The 21,790-nt window shown below is 41.6% G+C and overlaps 1 protein-coding gene across 4 annotated transcripts in view; it reads right to left on the bottom strand.

The window, feature by feature from the left end:
- Positions 1-21,790, bottom strand: part of grid2 (glutamate receptor, ionotropic, delta 2) — a 377,460-nt gene that overhangs the window by 100,794 nt on the left and 254,876 nt on the right. For all 4 annotated transcript variants that reach the window (XR_015100984.1, XR_015100985.1, XR_015100986.1 and 1 more), the window contains exons 7-8: positions 15,654-15,815; positions 12,414-12,533 (exon numbers count right to left, since the gene is read on the bottom strand). Coding sequence is in view for 1 of the 4 variants with exons in the window: in XM_086111957.1 (XP_085968083.1) it covers positions 12,414-12,533; positions 15,654-15,815 (282 nt within the window). In the remaining 3 variants the exon portion in view is untranslated. The remainder of the gene's footprint in view (positions 1-12,413; positions 12,534-15,653; positions 15,816-21,790) is intronic.

The following is a 21,790-nucleotide window of genomic DNA, read 5'->3' as shown; positions in this document are numbered from 1 at the left end:
GGTCCAATATTCACTGATGATTGGTGGCAGAGTGAAGTGGCCTTGATTGGCCTCTCAAGGTAAAATCCTGCCCGAGAAGACGAGCGATGCTAATATTTAGTGAGTTGATATATGATTGTGCTCTTCATTCACATCAGGGAACTTGATGTGGTTAATCGTAACAAAAAGCCTCTCCGCTCTCACTCTCTCTCTCAATTCAGCAAAGTTGGATGTCACAATCACAAAATTTTAATGTGACACAAATAGTAATGTGACCAGAATAGCCTTCATGTTAAAGAAAATGTCGTGGGGGAAAAAAAAAATCATGACAATATGAAAATAAATACGTTCTTTGTTGACAAAACAAATAAGGCAGAGTCCTAATGTGACAGGAATAAAGTTGGAATTTTATGAGGAATAAGTCATCATGTCCTATCTTTTTGAACGAATAAAGCCATCGTGTCACAAAGAAAATTGAAAATGTTACGAGAAAAAAAAACATGAAACGAAACTTGTTCAAGACTTAAGTTAAAAGTCATAAGGCTGCACGTCACAGTGACAGTGTCAGGAGTATCTTCTACTGTTAGAGCAAAACTTTAACGTTACAAATACTTCATAAATGGAGGGGGGGGGATAAGAATAAAGTCTTGCTTTTTCAGGAAAAGTCATTTTAAATGTCAAACATTAACCTAACCAGTTTGGGAACAGCAGCAGCTGCTCTCTCTTTCAGGAGATATGCCATGAATTCATCAGCACGTATCATTAAATATTGTTCAATGAGAAAATGAGCACCACCTGTTACTTTTGACATCTTCTCATCACTCAATGACAAGTTGGTCTCTTTGTGGACGCGACCGCTATCAGGGCACCGATTTACTCGAGATTTGCAGGAAACCGAAGAAAGGGCATCTTTGCTTAGCCGTTAACATTGCTTCGTCAAAAAGAGCAAGCCATTTTCAACACGTTAGAATTTCATTTGTGACAATAACAGATCCACATGGGGATTGTAGACCAATAGTGTACCACTAGACTGTATGACCAATAATAGTATTGATTTGAGACAAAATATTCAATTTACCAAATGAAAATAGGCTTCCGCCAGACAGCGAGGATCGACAAAAAGATTAATTTCGCGCGTAAAATGTAAATTATTGAACCTGACAAATTGCACTGGCTGATTTTGCATCGAAAATTCCCACCTCTGAAAGGCGCAAAGTGGGATAATTGTGTGCAACCATGACTGCAATTTTTGTGGCAAAATGAGAGGCGGCGGGGAGAACTGATTGTTCTATTCATGTCAACATTTTTAAAATGCCAGAGACAAAAATGATTGCGCCATTTGGGCTATTCCGCAATGAGGTTTGAGAACTTCGGAATGATCTCAGGGCTGACAGTCACACACGCGTAAAAAAAAAAACTCCTCAAGTCTGCGTTTCCTTGCATCTTAGTCCTTTCAGCACATTGTGACAATTGGCGATGGCCTTTCATAGATCAGTTTTTGGGCTCGCTCTCCAAAGTTTTAAACTCATTGTAATGGACGATGGGCACATACATGCAGCGATCACTCAAAAACAAAACACGCATTTTGAAATGATAGATTTTTTTTTTTTCTCGGTAACATAGCCACGTGTTTGCTCGCGTCACTCACTAATGCACAGGTGTCAAACTCCGGTCCTCGAGGGCCAGTATCCTGCTTCTTTTCGATCAGGGATGACCAATTCCAGTGCTCGACGGCTCCTCTCCTGGATGTTTTCGATGTTTCCCTCCTCCGACACGGCTGATTCAAATGTTCAACACATCGGCAAACTCTGCAGGAACCTGATAACGATCCAGTTGTTGGACGAGGGAGACATCTAAACCATGCAGGCGCCTCGAGGACCGAATTTGGTCACAGTCTTGGTAGCTCATGTACAACATTGTCCACCAACAGCACTTCCAACCCGTGAGAGTGAACACGTCATTGCGCAGCAGCTATTTGGAAGTAAATCAGGCCCCTGGTGTCAAAATGCACTTGCTCTTCCTCAAAGGTTTTTTTTTTCCCATCAGTGGACAAAAGAGGGGCCTCTGTTCACAAAGCCATGGCGTGTCTAACATAAGGACATGACCTTGGTGTCAGACAGCCGGCTCTGGTTTTATTTCCCCGCTGATCACTTTCTCATTGGCCCGCCGCGAGCTCCTGTGTTTACTGCCGGGCCGTAGCCAATTAGGCCCTTCGTCATCCGCCATCCGTCAGTCCACCTTTTCTCTGCCTCACTGTCATTTTGCATCAAACGCGATGAGACATGCATTGTTGTCGACGAATGCATCCGATCCTCATGGGCATCCCCCAAATATTTGTGGTACTGGACTGCGCATGTCTAGTCAGATATTTGGATGTTTGGAATTGTGGCTGTACTTTGCAGATCTGGGGGACTCGAGTCAAGCATTGTGACTTACTGAAAGTTGCTAATTTAGGGACTTGGAACTTGCTTGACTGAAACTTTTGAAAGACAACATGCAATTTTAACCTTTTTTAAAAATATATATTTTTATTATTGTGTAACCTATTCAATGGATTTTTCACGACAAAGTCATGAAATTTGAGGCGGTGTTCTACAGAGGGCTGACTGGTATATGAGTCAGTTTAAAAAGGAAATATTTAGCTCAATGTTGGTGTATGGATCAGAGATTCACACACACACACACGCGCGCACACACACACACACGCGCGCGCACACACACACACGCGCGCGCACACACACACACACACACACACACGCACGCGCGCGCACACGCACACACACACACACACACACACGGTATGCCTTGGGCTTAGACGTGCAAAGGGATTCCGAGCATCTGGGGACTAAAACTTCTCTGAGCTTGTCATAACACCTTGAGAAGTGCATGTGACTGCCAGGCGAGTTGTTTGGTGTTACTCTGCACTGTTTGCATGACTGCTGTGTTTATTACGGCGCACCAACGAATGTCTCGCTCGGGGTAGTGTGTGACAACCCATGATAGTTAAAAAACAAACAAACACATATAATTTCACCTACTTCTCTCCTCTTCCAAACTGAATTTCAACAACACACCCAATATCCTATCAGACAAAGTAAATGTAGGACAAAATGTCTTCATGGAAGGCACAAAAACTTAAAATATCGACTCAGCTTGTTGGAGGTTTGCGGTGCTTCCCCAGCGTTGTGTCAATAAGATGGAAGAGATACCAGGTGACATGCAAGTAGACCTGGACACCCCCACAAGACCCTCACAAGACTCCCAGAAGCAGGCCGAGAAGACAACCCAAAGACATTGCTTGGTTTTTTTCAGCAGCATACATCAGACATTGTAGGGAGAACATACAACCAAATGGAATATCAGTTTGGAAATAACGGCAAGTCTTTCCCTGACAGCCCAGCACACGAGGAAACTCAACCACACTCCCAAAGAGCTGAATGATATCCCGATCCAAGTTTCGAAGGTAATACACCTGGAGAACATCCATCATGAATTACTGGCAATCTTGAGACACGTGCACAGGCATAAAGTGAAAAAGTTGGAATGATTTTGATTATTTCCCTTTTCTTCCTGGTGGATATCTTGGCGGTTTTGGTATCTGTAATTTCGTCGATTGCCATCATTACGAGTGATTACATGAGATGCTCTCCAGCCACAAAAGTTGCGTAGGCTGTGCAATTCCCTTCAAAAATGGCCAAGCGCACTGAAAAGACACCAGGAGACGGGTCGAAACACCAGAAACCTGCAGCCACTCCAGACCAGAAACCTGCTTTTTTAATTATTTTATTTTTTAAATACTTTTTGGGTGAAAGTGAAACTGATAGGACGCTTAGGGTGTAGTGTACATTAACACAAAAATATACAATATTAAGACTGCGCACACAGACACCCCACCCTCCCCATTTCCCCCTACACCCTCCGCGATCGAGGGTTGGGCATACATTTCAGTTCCAAGCGGAGCTTTTCTTTGCCCCATTTGTGTTTTCTGCCCGACCCTCTTTTTCCTTCAATCCACGCATCATTCACAGGATTCTCTCTGTTCTTCTTCTTTGCCTTCCCAACCCATCTACTCTTCCTCTCTCCAATCTTCCTCTACATCGAACAGTTCGGGGAGAGGCCTACTGAATAAAGATACATGCAAATCTACCTAACAGGCTTTAATACACTTCTCGGTCACCGTCGTTTATTTATTTATCATTTTGCATACGTCCACCCCATCGGCGCTCTTTTTCTTTCCGCTTTGTTTAACGTCACTGAGTTTCATTTAGTCAAGCTCTGTATCTGTCTCATACGTATTTGTTTTGTGCGTGACTCTCCCTTTCCTCTTTTGTCACTCTGAGGAACTTTTTTTTTTTTTTACATAATTGTAATAATCATTTTCACGTGTGCTTGTTCCTCATGTGATCTCCCTAAAAACATTTGCAGCGAGAACAGGCCCCTGAGAGCTTTACAACCCCAAACACCCTGACTTTGTTTGTTGGTTAATGCCCAAGGCTGCTGCACAATATCCGTGGGCTGTGCTTAAATAATCCGCATTACTTTAACACCTTATAATAATTATTTTCCTGTAAGCAACCGTGGCGTATTTGACATCACTGATAAAACACAATCTGCCCTTTAAGTTTCTTGTTGTAGTGGGTAAAAACCTATCATGGTTTTTACTCCCTCAGCACAAAATTGACAAAGAGGCGGATATCGATTTGTTTCCCCCTCAAAAACAAACAACCTCAACTTGCGTAGCTCTTAAAATCAGTGGATTTAAATCACAGGGAAGTCGACGGTGCGAAACGCGTCAAATGTAAGTACACATTTTTGCCCGCTCAGTAAAACAATACACAAAGAGTTGCTAAATGTAAGTATTATGCGAGAGTTTGTCCATTGGGAAAGTCGGCCCTATGAAAACAACACAGCCAATGGTTATGTTTGAGTCAGATTCACATTTTTTTCTTGATAGATATAGATGTAGATACAGCCAGATATATAAATGTAATCGTTCATATAGGAAGTCAAAAAGAGCCGTATATTTTTATGTTGATTTCAATAGAGCACCAATCATGTCAAATCAAGATTTATTTCCTCACATAATTTGAAATAAATCGGCACATTTCTGTTGCAGAACCCACGAGGGGAGGCGAGAAGCCGTGGATTTTGATTTCCTTCTCTCCAATTTAAAGGCCCGCAATTACACATCCCTGGAGGAAATGTCCTCTCGCTTTTATTTTATGAATAGAGCCGTTTTGTGTGTCACAATATCTTCACCGGCGAGGGGAAAAAAAACCCCCTCATCTGTCAACGGCAATTTGGCTAAAGCTCCTCCGCGTATGCATGTGTGTAGAGTACTAGTAGCCCTCTGTGTTGCCTACTGACGTTTAGGCACTATGACGCTAATTGCCATGCTTAGCCAAAAGGGTTAGCTTAACGTTTCCGAACAAGCCGGGAGATTTGTCGGCTTGTGTGCGATACTTTGCATGCGTTTTACGCGAAGCTGTCACATCAAAACATCATTTTTCAAACCTTCAGCGCTACTAATGCTTCTCATGGGATACCTCAATGTTTCCCGGGGTCTCGAGAGTGCCATGTGCTCTCATTTCTCTCCATTATAGTGGAGTACTTTTCCAGGAAGGGAATACACATGATAATTGAAGGTGACCTCGATTAAAAACTGGGCAGTTTTACGGGTCACTCTTTCCCGATTAATGACAAATGTGTGAAAGAAAGAATGCCATGGCTCGATTACCAGCGGACATTTTTGACTCGTTTTGTTAGAAGAAACATCGACTGTATGTTAAGCACGAGATAAACGCTTTCTGAACCTCCTCAATACTAACATTTTGAATGCGTTTATTCTTGTTAAAAAAAATGCACAAAAAGAGTTCTTGCAGTTAATGTTGGTTTCTGTTCTGCCGTTTTGTGCTGCCTTTGAATGAGAATTTTTTTTCAATGCAAGCGAGCTCTTAGGTGGCAAAGAAAAAAAAATCACACTGGCTATTTTGTGGTTGGCTTCTATTGTACGTGTATTGAGGAATGTTATTATGAACAATGACATTTTTAGAACACATATTTGGTTCATATTTAAAAGGGAATTTTTGTCATACATCTAGTTTGGAAGTGCGTAGTGCCATGTGCCCCCCGCCCGCTGACGCACTGATGAAAAATGGGCTCCACCAACATTGACGTTGGCCAACCGTGCTCTACATTATCAAAGGCATAATTAAAATACCGCACAACATTGTTTTTTTGTCCATCAGGAACGTCGACTGCGTGTGAACCATTAAACTGCAGCTGTCCCACTTCAACCATGCAATGTTAAATGAGTCCATCTGAATGATTCATCTGTCGTTGTGATATAGCAGTGGTTCCTAATCTGGGTTCAACCGAACCCTAGGGGTTCGGTGAATCGGTCTCAGGGTTTTGACGGAGCCTCTGCCATGGAGGTTAAGACACACCCGACTCAACATGTCAGCTCGTTATGACACGCCCACTTGGCCATCACTGGCTGCAGATGATCACATAACATTGCTTGTTCAATCAGTGCTGCGGAAAATTTAGTTCGCTCAGTAGTCAAAGTGTGACTGTCGTGATAGTACGTCATGCACGGTTCATTTTGTGCACAATTAAAGAAACGTACACTTATGTCAAGAAATTTTATTTACTTTTTTTCTGGTTTTAATAAATGTGGGGTTTTTTGCATGTTAAATTTATAAAATAAACTTTTTTCACTCATGAAAGTGCATATGAACTCGTCGGGTTCAGTACCTCTAACAAGGTTAAGAACCACTGTGATCGAGTATATACCCATGACGAGACATGTACAGTATTATTTTATTATTTTACACCTCTTCCTCCACTCCTGAACTGAACAGTTTTCTCCCTCTCATTACCTCTGCCTTCAATTTTTTTCTTACCTTTTCCGCAACAACTTACCTACACCACTACTTCAAATGTAGAAACGCAATGCCACTTCGGCGCCTTCTCGTAAGTCATTTAAGATGTCACGGATATCTAAGGAAGCAATTACACGTGGTGGGGACTTGTCCCCTGCCTCGGCTGTAGCTGCGCGCAGACGAATGCACAGGCCGCCACGTATAGCCGCTGAAGCTAATGGAGCAGAAAGCCAATTCTAGCCTAGTGTGCTGGTGATAATTATGACCGATTTCAGATGTCGCCTGCTATTATTGCCGGCACTTGACATGTATATGCATGATAGAGAAATCTACGAACAAAATTGTATCATGTTTAAAGTTTCGGTTAATTTGGGCATGTCTGGACATGCTCAGCGCAGAGGTGTCGGCCGTTTGGGCGGAGGGCCTTTTCTTGAGTAATCACGGGGGGCGAATAGATGGAAGAAGACTAGATTCAATCACAGAGTGGGAATGAACAAAGAGTTGTTGAGTACCAATAGACAGTTTGGGAACAGCAGTCACGCCCAGGTGATCATTTGTCATCAGAAAAGTCTGTGACTTGTGTATTCGGGTAGATCAGATCATTACCGAGAGGCCGGGCCGGGGGGCGCGGTATGCAAATCTCGGGGGCAGTGTTTTTCTTGTATTTTACAATAAAAGTTCGAACCGGCGGAGAGGGAGCTGAGATTGTGTATCATCGGAGCAACTAACCGTCGTTCGCTCTCAGAGATCCGCTCCCGCCGATATTGAAGACAATTTCCCTGTGTGCCGAGTCATTTCTTTAACTTTGTCCGAGAAAATCTCTGACAATGCATGACGGTGAAATATGACAGGAATGAATGTCATAAGACATGGTAGAACACCGAATGATAGACAGAATGGAAAGAAGGTGGGTGAGAATGATGGAACAGGAAAAGAGGTTCTCAGCATGAGAGCCTAGAATGCGGTAGAAAAACCCCAGTGGATCATTCAGTTTTGGACTTAATTGGGTCTGGTTAGACTTTCCTTTTGGAATGCGAACAGCAGTTTCTCAATTTCTGGAATGCAACCTGCCAGGAGACATCAGCCCACTTCACTAGACTCAACAACTTTAACCAAACCACTTCACCACCACTGTTTGAATTGAAGTCAAACTGAATTTTATTGTCCAGGAGGGATGTCACCTTTGGGACTTACAACAGAAGTAAGTAAGTACCGGTACGTAAGTAAATGTATGCTTTTGTTAACAAGAAATGTCAGACTTTTTAACCACCAAACAAGAATTTGGTAAATTTAAGTAACATCTTCTCTAACGTCCTTTCACAGTGAAGATGTGGAAAGCTATGCTAGCTTCTCATGCTCGCTGTGTATATATATATATATATATATATATATATGTATATATACACACACACACACACACACACAAACACACACACACAAACACAGTCAAACACAGTCAAACCTCGGTTTTTCGAACGTCTCTGTTCTCGACCAAATCGGTCAAATGACCAAAAACTTCGAGTTTTTTAATGCCTCGGATTATGACCGAAAATCGTTTCTCGAACAAACTGAGCGCACTTGAATGCGCCACTTGACTCCTCTCGCCTTCCTTATACGAGGAAGTGACGCTTCCTCGGGTAGCGCTCCATTGTGAGCAGACGTGTTCAATAAAGATTTTTTTTTTTTTTAAAGAGCGTGGTTTCGCTTTTCGAACAAATCGGTTTTCGAACAGCCTTCTGGAACAGATTATGGTCGAAAGCCGAGGTGTGACTGAATAAGAAAATGTGTCTGTGTGTGTGTGTGTTTTGTCTTGATGTTACTGTCAACCAGAAAATCTGAATTATTGACGTAGACCTGCAGTATAAAACCAGCCCAACTTGAAAAGAGTGGGCGTGAATTAAAGCTGGCATTCAGTAGCATCCTTAGAATTAATAGCCAGAATTAGTGCCTCTGTGTCTGCATGTACAGTGATGTGCACAAACACTTTAGCATATCATAAATGAAACCTGTCCACACAGACCCTTTATATATCAACATGTCAGTGCTTGGAGCCAGTTGCCCATATTTCAAAAAGTGCTAATGCTGCGAACTCTGTGTGCAAAAAAAAATAAAATAAAAAAAGTTTCAGAATGCAGCCATTGTTAATATTTTTACAAGACAACCATTACTCAGCATGCAGCCGTGTGTAGAATCGGAATAAATTTGGACACATGCGGCGGCGGGGAAGAGAGATGAAATTGATCACCGAGTCAGAAAAGTAACGCACTCTAAAAGCTGTTGGAGTTAAAAAATGCTTTAAGAGCACAGTGGGGGAAATGGTACAATCACTTTTAGCCTTGCTCTGCATTCAAATTATGACAATAAAACAAAACTGGCCAACAAACGGATTCATTATTTGTCCTATATTTGCTGCAAGAGGACCAGTCCAGTACATGGGTCATTGAACAGCGTATACACAATCAATCGTTTTTAAGTTGTATCGTACGGCGGTTAAAGGGGACATTGTGAAAACTTGACTTTTGAATCATCTCTGCAGTGCCTGCCCACCTCTCAAGTGTGATATCAAACAACCCCGTACCTCTTTTATCTCACTGTTTCTGAAAATACGTCTGTGAGACAAGCTATTGTAATCCTGATAAATTGTGTCGTCACATTTTGGCTAATTTCCATTCCGTAATTTTCATCTCATTTTCTTTTCTTTCAAGCCTGGTACACATCAGGATTTTTCAAATCTTGAGATCTTTTATCTTTGGCACACATAACACCAAAAATATGGTCATTTTACAGTTTACGTGTTAAATGAACGCATGTTTTTTTTTGACTCGGGGAAGAAACCAGAGTAGACGGAAAAATCCCATGAAAGCACAGGGAAGCATGCAAATGCGGACTCCGATTAAATCATGAAGCGAAAACTGTGAAGTAGATACGCTAACCACTCATTTTGACCTTCGATTTTTGACCTCTGAGGTTCCGCGGTACTTTCCAATTCAGTTCAGCCTTTTATGCATGAAAAGAAACTCTTAATTCGAGCTACGTATGATAAAATGTTACACGCTGTGTTGTATGAACAGCTTTTCTGAGGATGCAGCATTATGAGGCAACGCACGCACTCGCGCTAATGGGGCAGTTAACGCAGAGACTTTCTTAAAGCAACATTTACTTCTCTTTAGTCACTTGATTCCATGCTTATGTTTCCTGTTATGAAAGAAAAGAAGAAAATGTACTGATAAAGGGGAATGGTTACCACAGTGGTAATTAAGCAATTTCATTCGGCGAGTTGGGCTTAATGTAATCATGCTATGATGTAAAGATTCATTTTTGCCTATGAAGATACGCTGCTCAGTACACTTCCCTTATCTTCATACATATGCAGCTTGAATCGGGGATGGAACTGTGTGTGTGTGTGTGTGTGTGTGTGTGTGCACATGCTCTCGCACTCTATGCTCTACGGATCTAGCCAACCGCCCTCTCGCTGCCTCTCAGATCAGTCTGCAAAGGCTTGTTTCTCGGATGTCTCTGAAAGATTATCAAGAGCGATGATTCTGTGCTATGGGGTGTGTTAAACGATTTTTCCAGGAGGAGACCCGCGATTGTTGGTGAAGATATCGTTGCGTGTGTGTGGGCTGCGTTGGGGGAAGAGTGGCCTCCTCTTCCCCGCGTGTTCGTTGAATTTCGGACGAGGAGAATGTTGGTAAACCAAATAAAGGCTGGAGGCGATGAACAGTTCCTTCGAAGGGTTTACTTTATTTTTCTGCAGTTTACGAATCGATTCGGGCTCCTGAGGGGTCCAGATTTGAATCAGGAAGCGTAAAAGAAACACATTCATGAGATTATATAGAGACAATATGATAATGAGAGGCGGGGAGGTACGCCTCTCATGCAAATCCCAGAAACAAAGAAAGTAACATGTCATCTGACCCGGTGTGGCTGGAAGAAGTTGGGAGCGGTGAGGTGAGACCAGACCACCACTACCCACCATTTGGTGTGATGGCAGGAACACAGATACTTGAGATAACAGTTCCTCTTTTGATGTTAAACATGTCCTGTGGAGGGGGGCCCTAAAAGTGGTGTGGGTCGAGGGGCACTAAAGGTGATTGTAAACACAGTGAGCAGGAAATACCTTCAACAGCATTCTACATTGTTTCTTTCAAGTGTCTGAACAAACACAACTAACAGAGAGGAATAACACCTTAACCATCAAACCTAACTAAGAAGAGAGGAATAATACAAGAGTATTCCAATTCTAGGAGATGATTGTGACAAGGACGCCAAGCTACGCATGGGAAGGCTATACAGCATGACTAAATATGAGCAGAATACAGACTTCAGCTGCTACGTGTGTGATTTTGCACCACTCATGATAAAAGCAGTTGGCACGCACTTGCCATATTTTTATCCTCGTCAAATGAGGGGTCTCTCTCTCTCTCTCTCACACACACACACACACACACACACACACACACACACACACACACACGCGCGCGCGCACACACACGCACATAAATAATAAATTAAAATGTTTAGATTTTAAATGGAAATAAAGAAATATAATTTGCTTCCAGACTTCAGGCGGTCAATGCAGTGGTGGTTCTACACTAATTTTATTATGGGGGCCAAGCTGGGGCCAGTAGGTTTTCAGAATGTCAGCTATACTGTATGTCTACTGGGTAAACTATTGAGCCCCTGAAATTGGCTTTAGTCCCTACATGGGAAATCTTGTCATACTGAAATAAAATTGAATGTCTACACTTGACATTCCATCCCAATGATTGTATGAATAGCAAATCCATCTATTACACAGCTATGTTGTAAAGAAAGAGCACATCCGTTCAATGTAAGCAATGTTGAGACATGTGCACAAATATTTCTTTGAAAATGCCTCTTATTAATCCAGTTCACATTGGGTTTTGAAAGAGATGTGGAATTCCATCCATCCATCTATTTTCTAAACCTCTTATCCTCACAAGGGTCGCGTGGGGTGCTGGAGCCTATCCCAGCTGTCTTCGGACGGGGGGGGGGGGGGGGTACACCCTGAACTGGTTGCCAGCCAATCATGGGGCACAGGTAGAAAAACAACCATTCACGCTTACAATCAAATCTAAGGACAATTTAGAGTGTTCCATTAACCTGCAATGCATGTTTTTTGAATGTGGGAGGAAACAGACATCGGAAAAAAACACAAACTAGGGCTTGGGAAGAACATGCAAACTCCACACAGGAAGGTCGGACGGAGCCAGAATCGAAACCTGCACCTCTGCACTGTGAGGCAGATGTGCTAACCCATCACCCAGCATGCCACCGGGAGGTAAATTGTTGAGGCAACATATTGACAAGTCACCAACCAAACAAACAAACAAAACATAATAAAACACTAATGTTCTCCTTACGCCACACAAAAAAAGAAAAAAAAGCAGCACAATTGTAAAGTGAGACACATAAAAGGAAGGGGCTGCACTCAAAATAAAGACTAAAAGCAAGCAGGTAAATGAGGACTTATGTAACTCCACTCCTGCCGTTTGTGCAGACATGATTCGCGGTTCGTTGACTTACCCTGCTGACTCCTCGCCCACGGTCCTCTCCGTAGTTTGTGCCCAGGATCTCAAAGAAAATATTGGGGTTGGTGCCGTTGTCGGTGAACTCCAGGAAGCTGGTCAGGCCACTCACGCCAAACTGCAACCACATAACAAAACACTTAAAAAACAAATATTTCACACTTGTTACACAGATCTAAAGTTGCACAAAATGAAAAGTTCAAACCGTCATCCTGCTTCTCCAGTAGAAGATGTATGGGTGAGTGCGCATGTGCGTGAGAGTGAATGTATGTGCGTGCATGCATGCATGCATGGGTATGTGCAGGCACATAACATTGCGGCGTGTGGTTTAGCATTGTACCAAATCATTTTGATTGGTACCATATTGTATTTCACCAAATCTTAGGGTATACATGTAGTGTAGAGTGCAATGACGTTGTATCATATTGTAACATACTGTATCGTAATGTAAAGTACAGCATCATCATTATGTATCACATTGGACCATCTTTTTTTCAATCATATATAGTGCCAGATCTTGTATCATATCATCTGTTTTCTAATCCGTTTATCCTCACAAGGGTTGTGGGCGTGCCGGATGCAATCTGAATTGGTTGCCAGCCAATCACAAGGCACGCATCGCCGAATAACCATTCACACTCACACTCACACCTAGAGACAAGTTAGAGTGCTCCATTAACCTGCGTTTCATACTCCACCATATTCCATTGTACCGCATCACAGTGCATGATAAGATACTATATCGTAGCGTACCGTATAATACCTCATGGTATCGTACGTATATTGTACCGTAACATATTCTATGGTATTAACAATGTCCACTCATATTGTATCATACTATGCTGTATTATATTGGACCATATTGTCCGATATCTCATACAATCACATCAAATTACACCATATACATTGAACCATCTCGTATTGTACTTTATTGCATCGTGTTTTATCATACATCATTGTAGTATTGTACTCTTATGTATTGTTTCAAAAATGCACTGTATAGTACTGTACCATATTTCAGCGTATTGTACAGTACTGTCCCATATGACATTGTAGCATATTGATCATGTCATATATGTAAGCGTATTTTAGGACATATATGTTTTGGTATCATATTGTGATGATCACATTTCGCTTGGTATGATGCCAGTTTAGGACTTGGCTTTCCATCACAAGCAATAAATGGCGCAAAGGCAAGAAGTCAGTTTACATCCATGGGAACCAAATAACATACAACAGTGCAGTTTAATAACTTTTTCGTGATGCAATCCAAGAGCTTCCTGCAGTCCCTCCACTCTCTTTTCGCATTACACTCACCATATTTCACTGCAGCCAGTCATAAATTGCATCATAACGGTCAAAAAGGCGCTTGTAACGAGCGGAGACGGATCAGCCCATTATACCCATTCAAAGTGTTGGCTCTCCTTTAAGGCGGTTTGCGGCAAAGTGGAAATGCCGGTGAAGACAATTTTGCTAACAGCATGAATTTCAGCAGGTTTCAGTTATCGGGAGAGCACACAACAACACATTTTGGAAGTTAGAATGAGCTATTTTTGCTAACAAAACAGTCATCGTGGTGAGAAAAAAAAAGTATGTTTAACATTTCTAGGACATAAATAGAAAACAATCAAATGAAAAAAAAAAGATGAAATATATTGGTAGATGTGTTTAGCTTGTTGTGCCGCATGACAATTTATTCTATTCTTTATTACGATGTACTGTCTGTCAGTCCGATTATATTTTGGGGCTGATTTGCAGAAGACTCAAGAAAAAGAGTGTAATGGTATATTTAATGAAAACAAGCAACAAAAAAAAAAAAAAAACATCATGGCAGAAAAATTGCTAAATAAACAACACATGTCCATGAGCTTGAAGCATATGCCTACATTCAAGTTCCTATTTTGACTTGTCTCTTGTGTATTATTAGCTGTTTTTTTGGGGTTTTTTTTGTGCTTGTTGAATCCATTTGTGAGGCATATTTTAAAGTCATATTGCTTGTTAAAATAAACTTTTGAAAGGATCCCCCCCCCCCCCCCCCCTCTTTGTTTCTTGTCTCAGGCACTATAGATGAAACCGCAAAATATTCCGTCTTTTGGAAGATTGCTCGTATGCTGTAGAATTCCCTCTAGGGATGAATTCTGACACCAGCAGATCCGGAAGAGTTTGGCAAGTTACCCTCCTTTACAACCTGTACAGATCCCATTGTTTTTTTGTTTTTTTAATTCCCAAAGTACATCATCTCTCAATGAAAGTTTCACTCAACTTTCAGATAATACAACAATTCAATTATCAGGGTTTTCGGCACACCCTCAACAGTTCACTTTTGCTCGTGTGTGTGTGTGTGTGTGCTTTACTTATTCTGCAGCCTTTTAGTTATTTGTCTCAACTTTTTTTTTCCCATTTCACCTTGACTTGCATTCTTTCATCACATTTAAATCCAGTTGGATCTGTGCCTCCTTGTTCTGATACTGATATAAAAAAAAATATAAAAACACTACTCCAGGAACGGCAGCTCTATCGAACGACATCGCCAAGTGAAATGCTAATTTAGGATTAGCGCGAGGCAATAACAAATGCAGCGCGGTGGCTTTCGTATCTATCGCGGCGTTTCACCTTGAGATTGGGCCATGCTTTGGCGCAAAACTTTCATCAGCCAGTGCGGCTCTTCAAGAAGGCGTCCCTGGTGGCAATCTCTTCAGAGTTGATTTAAATATCGCCCAGATGTGACAGAGTTTATCTGTGTTAAATTTTCGAGTGTTTAGGAGGTTCACCTGCCCGTGACTTTAATTTGCATACTGCAACCCTAATTATACATCGTCATCCAGGACATCTTCAGAGAGGTTGGATTGTTTTCTGTAACTACATACTGAAGTGTGTCATAACAGTGCGTGAGGCGAGTCCTCAAGGGCAGGTGCTCTCAAACTTTTTGCTCCAAGGAATCCTAACACAAATAGAATCTTTTCCAATGACAAAGTTATGTTTTGTTTCGTGTAATTGGACTCTTGTCGTTTCATTTATATTGTCGGATTTACTATTACCTTGCCTTTGCAAGCGCTTTTTATTTATGCATTGTTTTTTCCCCGACTCCTTGTGACCGGCGATTTCCGTTTATACTTTGTCGGTGCGCTTTTATGTTCATAATAAATATTTGTTGCTATAGATTTTCTTTGTGTCTACGTTTGTGGGATCCAATCGCCATTCAGTTCATCCACGAACTGCGATAGTGTTCATCTCATACCTTTTTGACAGTGTCCAGCATGCTTTTCCCCCCTTGCCAGGGTTTGGAGTTCTTCCGGATGCAGCTCAAACTGGCCATGCTGTGCCACTTCCTGTCCTCCAGCTTTCGATGAAAGGTGTTCGCCAGCAGCAGCACCGCGTCATAGATGTAGCGATTCGTGATCTACAGACACAGACAAGGAGAAATATTCAACCCTTAAGAAAACAAAGCTGGAGAAAGAGATGCTTGCTGCTGTTAAATTCATTCATCATTTCCATGATTAAGAAAGGCATGGCCCCGCTGTTTCTTGAAATTTAGCATACACCCGCCCCCCAGATTTGTTTAATTTTAGTTCATTTATTTATTTATTCTTAAAAATGTTTAGGGGACAAAACAAGATTAAATAACACATTATTCCAACCGAGTAATACTATAAAATACAATTATTATGAATTGAAATGTGAAGCGTGTTCTTAACTTCATAATGTTATTTTTATTTCTGTATTATTGCATGGTTCAAAATATCTACAATTACCCAACAGTGACTAATAGAAAAACGATGACAATGATGTCACGTAGACTCAAATGACGTGATAATGGCACAAACAAGAAATACAACTCAAATGACAACAACAAACATGCAAGAAAATAAAATACAAATTAAAACAAATAATGATCCGCCCTAATATAAAATGGACAGCTCTAATAAAAACACAATCAATATTTCAAATGCATACGACTGCTACTCATAATAATAAAGCATATTTATTGTACTTGTATCTGTTTTTTCCTGTAATATGCCTCGACAAGTTTCTCAAAGCCAATTGACATTAATCAAGGTTGATTTCATCTGGGATGAGTTGAAATAAATAGACGTGCACTTGGCCAACTTGCGTTGATGTAAATGTGGGTGTTTTGCAAGCATCAAGTTAGCTTGGCTTTTTCATGCAAATCCAGTGTGACTCACTGCCAGATGCACACAAGGCAATCTGAACCCACCACCGTTGCGCTAAAATGACATTTACCAACCACAGGATTGTTTTAAGTCCAAGCACATCTAAGCCTGCAGTGTGAGTGTACCTCCATGCAGCGAGGCGGGGGCGATTCAGCCCTGTGATGGATGACACTGTGATTTACTGAGACTCTCCTCTTCCACACACAAAAAAAAAAGATAACGAGAAGATAATGAAAAGACTGACGGCGGCGGCAGAAGCCGCCATTGCGCACACGCAGTTGACGCCCGCCATCTCCCATTAATTAAGCACAGTTATTTCGCACAAGCGCACGCCGGCAGCACCACCGCTCATACATCAAAACAGGACTGCGGGCTTGTCTATTTTTAGACGTTGGCGTGTAGAAATAATCAAAGCGCTAGTGCACACAGAGGCATCCAACGACGATGGCCGCCACTCTTCATTTGCAGTTGCAAGCGCACCCTGTTTGTTTCTCTAACTGGAACACGGTGCAGCGTTGGATTCGTTTTGTCGTGCGACAGAAAACTTGTTGACATTCATGTTGCATACGATACTATTCCTGATGGCTGCATTTTGTGAGTCGCCATTAAAGCACTGGAGACACGCACCTATCCTGTCTGTCTGGAAGAAATCAAAACCTGGATGGCACAAAATTTCTTGAGATTCAATGAAAAGAAGACAGAGGTGATATTGTTTGGTCCCAGTGGCCCTTGTACATTCCATCCTGTAGACTTGGGCCCCCTGTCTCCTTATCTTAAGTCAACAGTCTCAAACTTGGGCCTTAAACTGGACAGTGATTTCAAACTCGATCGGCAAATTGGTGCCGTTGTTAAATCCAGCTTCTTTCACCTTAGACAGCTGGCCAAAATAAAACCTCTCCTCTCACATGAACACTTTGAGATGGTAATTCATGCCTTTGTCACATCCCGGCTCGATTACTGCAATGCCCTTTACTTTGGAGTCAGCCAGTCCTCCATTAAGCGCCTTCAGCTGGTCCAGAATGCCGCCGCTCGCCTCTTGACTGGTACTCGTAAGAGGGAGCACATAACTCCTACTCTGGCATCCCTTCACTGGCTCCCCATTCATTTTAGAGTTATTTTCAAGATCCTCTTATTTGTTTTCAAATCTCTGAATAATCTCGCGCCACCTTACCTCTCTGAGCTCATCCGCCCCTACACACCTGCCCGGCGCCTCAGGTCTGTGGACCAGACTTTATTAGAAGTACCAAGAACTAAACTGAGGCTCAGAGGGGATCGAGCCTTTTCTGTTGCTGGTCCCTCTCTCTGGAATGACCTCCCACTAAACATTCGGCAAGCCTCCTCGCTGCCCATCTTCAAAACCCTCCTCAAAACTCACTTGTATTCTTTGGCATTCGACTCAGCATGACTTAGATTTGTTCTTGGTTTTACTGTTTGGTGCTTTCTACCGCCTTTATTACCGATTTGTCTTACTGTTTATTGTGCATGTTAAATTGCTCCATGTACAGCACTTTGTATGCAGCGATGGCTGTTTGAAAGTGCTCTATAAATACTGTTGACTTGACTTGACTTGACTTGACCTTCAGAAAAGTAACTGAAGCTGCAATTTAAATGCATATATTGGTATTCGCTGATAAATAGGAATCGGTGTCAAGGAAGTGTGCTCATGTGATACATTTTGACAGAAACAAGCTTTGTACTATCCGAAAGGGTCTAAATTCAGTTTGGGGTGGTGAATGGACATTACAGAGCATCTTCTATAGCAATGGGTGGCAACTCAAGATGTTGAAAGAGCAATATTGGACCAAAAAAAAACCCCCCAAAAAACAAATATGTCTGGAGACGAAAAAAAATAAAATAAATTAAAAGCCTTATATAAGCCTGATAATGAAGGAAACACATGCTGTATGTATCTATATTAGCTAGATTAGGCTACTATCAAAATTACTAAATTGGCTACAAATCCACAATGAGCCTTCATGATTAAATGTTTTTTTCCCCCTGCAGTGCATCCTGTAGTGCAGGGGTGCCCAACCTTTTTTGACCAAAGATCTACTTTTCGATCAACCATCCTCCAGAGATCTCCTCGTTACATCACACGCGCGTACACGCATGCCATAATAAGCAACAACCATAATGGCCGCTAAGATGAACGAGGCACGGGACGCACTTTGGCAGCGTGTTAACTACCGTAGCTCACGTGTACCGTTTAAAAATGCTTCCCTCGGCCCTCCAGATTCCCACACTTCGCCAGTAGCCTCGGTGAATTGGACATGAAACGCCGGTTTTCTGACAGCAGCCATCGGCCTGACATCCCGCCCTGCTAGTAGAAACATGTGGCGCAGGCTATCACGCAATTCTTCGTTGACAGAGATGTTGACATTTAATATTTATTCGACACATTTTTACAGCATTGGAAAACGTTTAGAATGTTTGTGTCATGTTTGTGTCATGTTTGTCCTCCGACAGAAACCATATTAAAACAAAAAATATTTCACAAGAGATTCACATGCACAGATCTCAGATATTTGCGTGTGGCAAGGCCATCCCTCCTCTGTCCGCTCCAAGTCAAGTCAGCTTTTTATTGTCAAATATGCTCTATGCGTAACATACAGCACAGATGAAATGACTTAAGGCAGCGTCGCTGTCGCAACTGAATGTTATCAAGCCATCTCCTGTTTCTCGTTTAAAAATTGGAAATTGAAAAAGCGAAAACATTCTCTTATCTAGTCTTCCATTACGTGTTTATTTAACACAAGTCAGGAAAAACAAAATGCGACAATTAATGTGTTTGCCTCAAGCTCATTTTGCCTCGACCTGGGAAATCTTTTGCTACAACCTCTTAGCATGGACATTTTTGTACCCCGACTTGGAAAATTGTTTTTTTGTTTTGTTTGTGTTTTTCAGTATTTAGAAGGTGTGGAAAAAGTGTGTAAAGAATTGAACTGATATATACCATTGGACATATACTGTAATATATGCCAAGGTATGTACCCAAGTCACATTTGAAATAGTGCAAACACTGATTGTTTTTATCAACTTTTTGTTCAGTGAGCAATTGTATATAAGATAGAGTATCAAGGTTTTTTTTTTTTTTGGTTTGTTTTTTTTAATGAAAGGCTGCATGGCCTAAAATGAGCACCTGGAAGAATTTTGTAGTCCCCGGTTTGGCCCGTGTTAAAACATCAATAACGAGTAAAGCTATATCATTGTATCGTGCAGTGGAAAAGCTTTTAAGGACACCATTTTTCAGCCCAGTTTAGCATGATTGATGCGAATGTCGTACTGTGCTATCCCAAACTGGAGAGGGTATGATAGGAAAAGAGCAGAATAATAAGTTTGAAATGAAAAGGAACTCAATGATGTCAATGACATCAAGGTTTTTCTCTTGTATAATCTTTTTTTTTTGAGGGGCGACAGACAGGCAGATAAGATAAAAGAGAAAAAAACATCAAACTTTCTCTTTCTCTCTGCCTTTGGAGGACTCTCTTGTCATAGCTCTCGCTCTTTTTGCTTTTTCTGTGGAAATTAAAGTGGGGAAAAAAAATCTAACGCTCACTGTGGTGACCCCCTCCCGATCAATGGACTATACATTCCGCGTGGGCATCATTTGTGCCCTTGGGTGTGTGTTTGTGTGCACGTTTGTGTGTGCACACAAACACACGTATGTATCACCCTGCGTATGTATCAGCCTGCATTGCTTTGCTTCAGAGCAGTGTGAAATTGGGCATCTGAGGCTACTGTGACTCCTCTATGCGTCCCACCCATACAAGGTATACATAAAAACGCACTATCCTCCAATGACTTTAAGAAAAAAAACCTCACTATGAATTTAATGCTTACAACAGGACGGCGGTTGGGGTCTTATTAGGAATAACGGATTCTCCCTCGCACTGCACCGGAGCCTCCTGGTGTTGTTGCTGGCTCATTTGCATGTACTATAAAACAAGCGAATGCCTCATGCGGGAGGGGTGCCAAGCGGTGTTTTAGATTAAGAATTTATCGAGCGTAACCTTCCCCACGCTGAGCTTGTTGCATGTCCTCAGGCAAATGCAGCAGCAAAGAAGCTAAAACGGATGAGCACAGGTCACCCTTTTATGCACCCGTTAACCAGGTAACATGATAAACTGTCCACTGTAGTAACCACTGTCCCCGAAAGGGTTAAGGGTACACGATAGCTCTTACGGAAAAGCTAATTCTGTACCGATTGTCGTTAGATAAATTATTGGTTAGACTAAAAGGAATTGTCAGTGGAACGAGGCGTTGGCGTGTCTGCTGTACAGTTCAGAGGTTCGGCATTCAAATCTCAACTCTGGCTTTCCGATGAAGTTTGTATTCGATTTTTCATTTATTTTTTGCCGATCATGATAGATGACATAGGCTGCAGCTCATCAAAGACAGCACTGAGGACAAGTGCTTTAGCATAGAAGTGGTTGCCTGGATAGTGTGAACAATCCACCCAGAATCAAAATGGCAACTTGTGTCTATTCAAGCTATATTACATTAATAAAATAGATGGGAAAATAAATATGGTAATTTTGTTTGTCTTCATTTTTGTTTTTGTTTAGCCTTGGCAAGCGTTAATACTTAGAGTAAATTACAGGAAGTTGACAAGGTCTCCAGTCGCCTGTTCCTGAAATCTTATATCTTATATGAACCTGAAAGTTGCAAGCTAACATAAAATAAAACATTAAAAAAGAAGAAAAAAAATAGATGGACAAAGAAACAAAAATGGTGCTGCTGGTTTTTTTCTTTTTTTTTTAAACATTGTTGTACAGTCTTAGCTGAGGTGGAAGGCTCATAATTTCATTTCTACAAGTTCTCCGTCTGTCTAGTCATGAAATCGATCCTCAAAAAAAAAGTTTTGCTTGATTTAACTTTTATTGTTTGACATCAGCGGAGGTCTGAAATGTATCATTTCAAGTTTGAAAGTCGACTCATCCATCCCTCTACTCAGTTCCTATATCATCTTCCATCACCAGGAATTTTCCTGTTACTAGAAAGAGAAAAATCAGATGCACAATCACCGAAAATCGGTGCATTCAAACTTTTGTTGCTCGGCCTTGGCAGATGTCTAAAACCGATCATTTCTCGCGAGAAAGTCTAAGATGACCTTGTTGTCTTCCAGCTGACCTTGTCGACTTGTTCTACCGCGGCCGCGCCGAGACATCTTGACAAGCGCGGCAGCAACGATTCTCCTTTTAAC

The sequence above is a fragment of the Hippocampus guttulatus genome, chromosome 5, assembly GCF_054856545.1.
Source record: "Hippocampus guttulatus isolate MCC_2025c chromosome 5, RoL_Hgut_1.0, whole genome shotgun sequence".
NCBI lineage: Eukaryota > Metazoa > Chordata > Actinopteri > Syngnathiformes > Syngnathidae > Hippocampus > Hippocampus guttulatus.
This window is presented reverse-complemented; position numbering and strand designations above follow the sequence as displayed.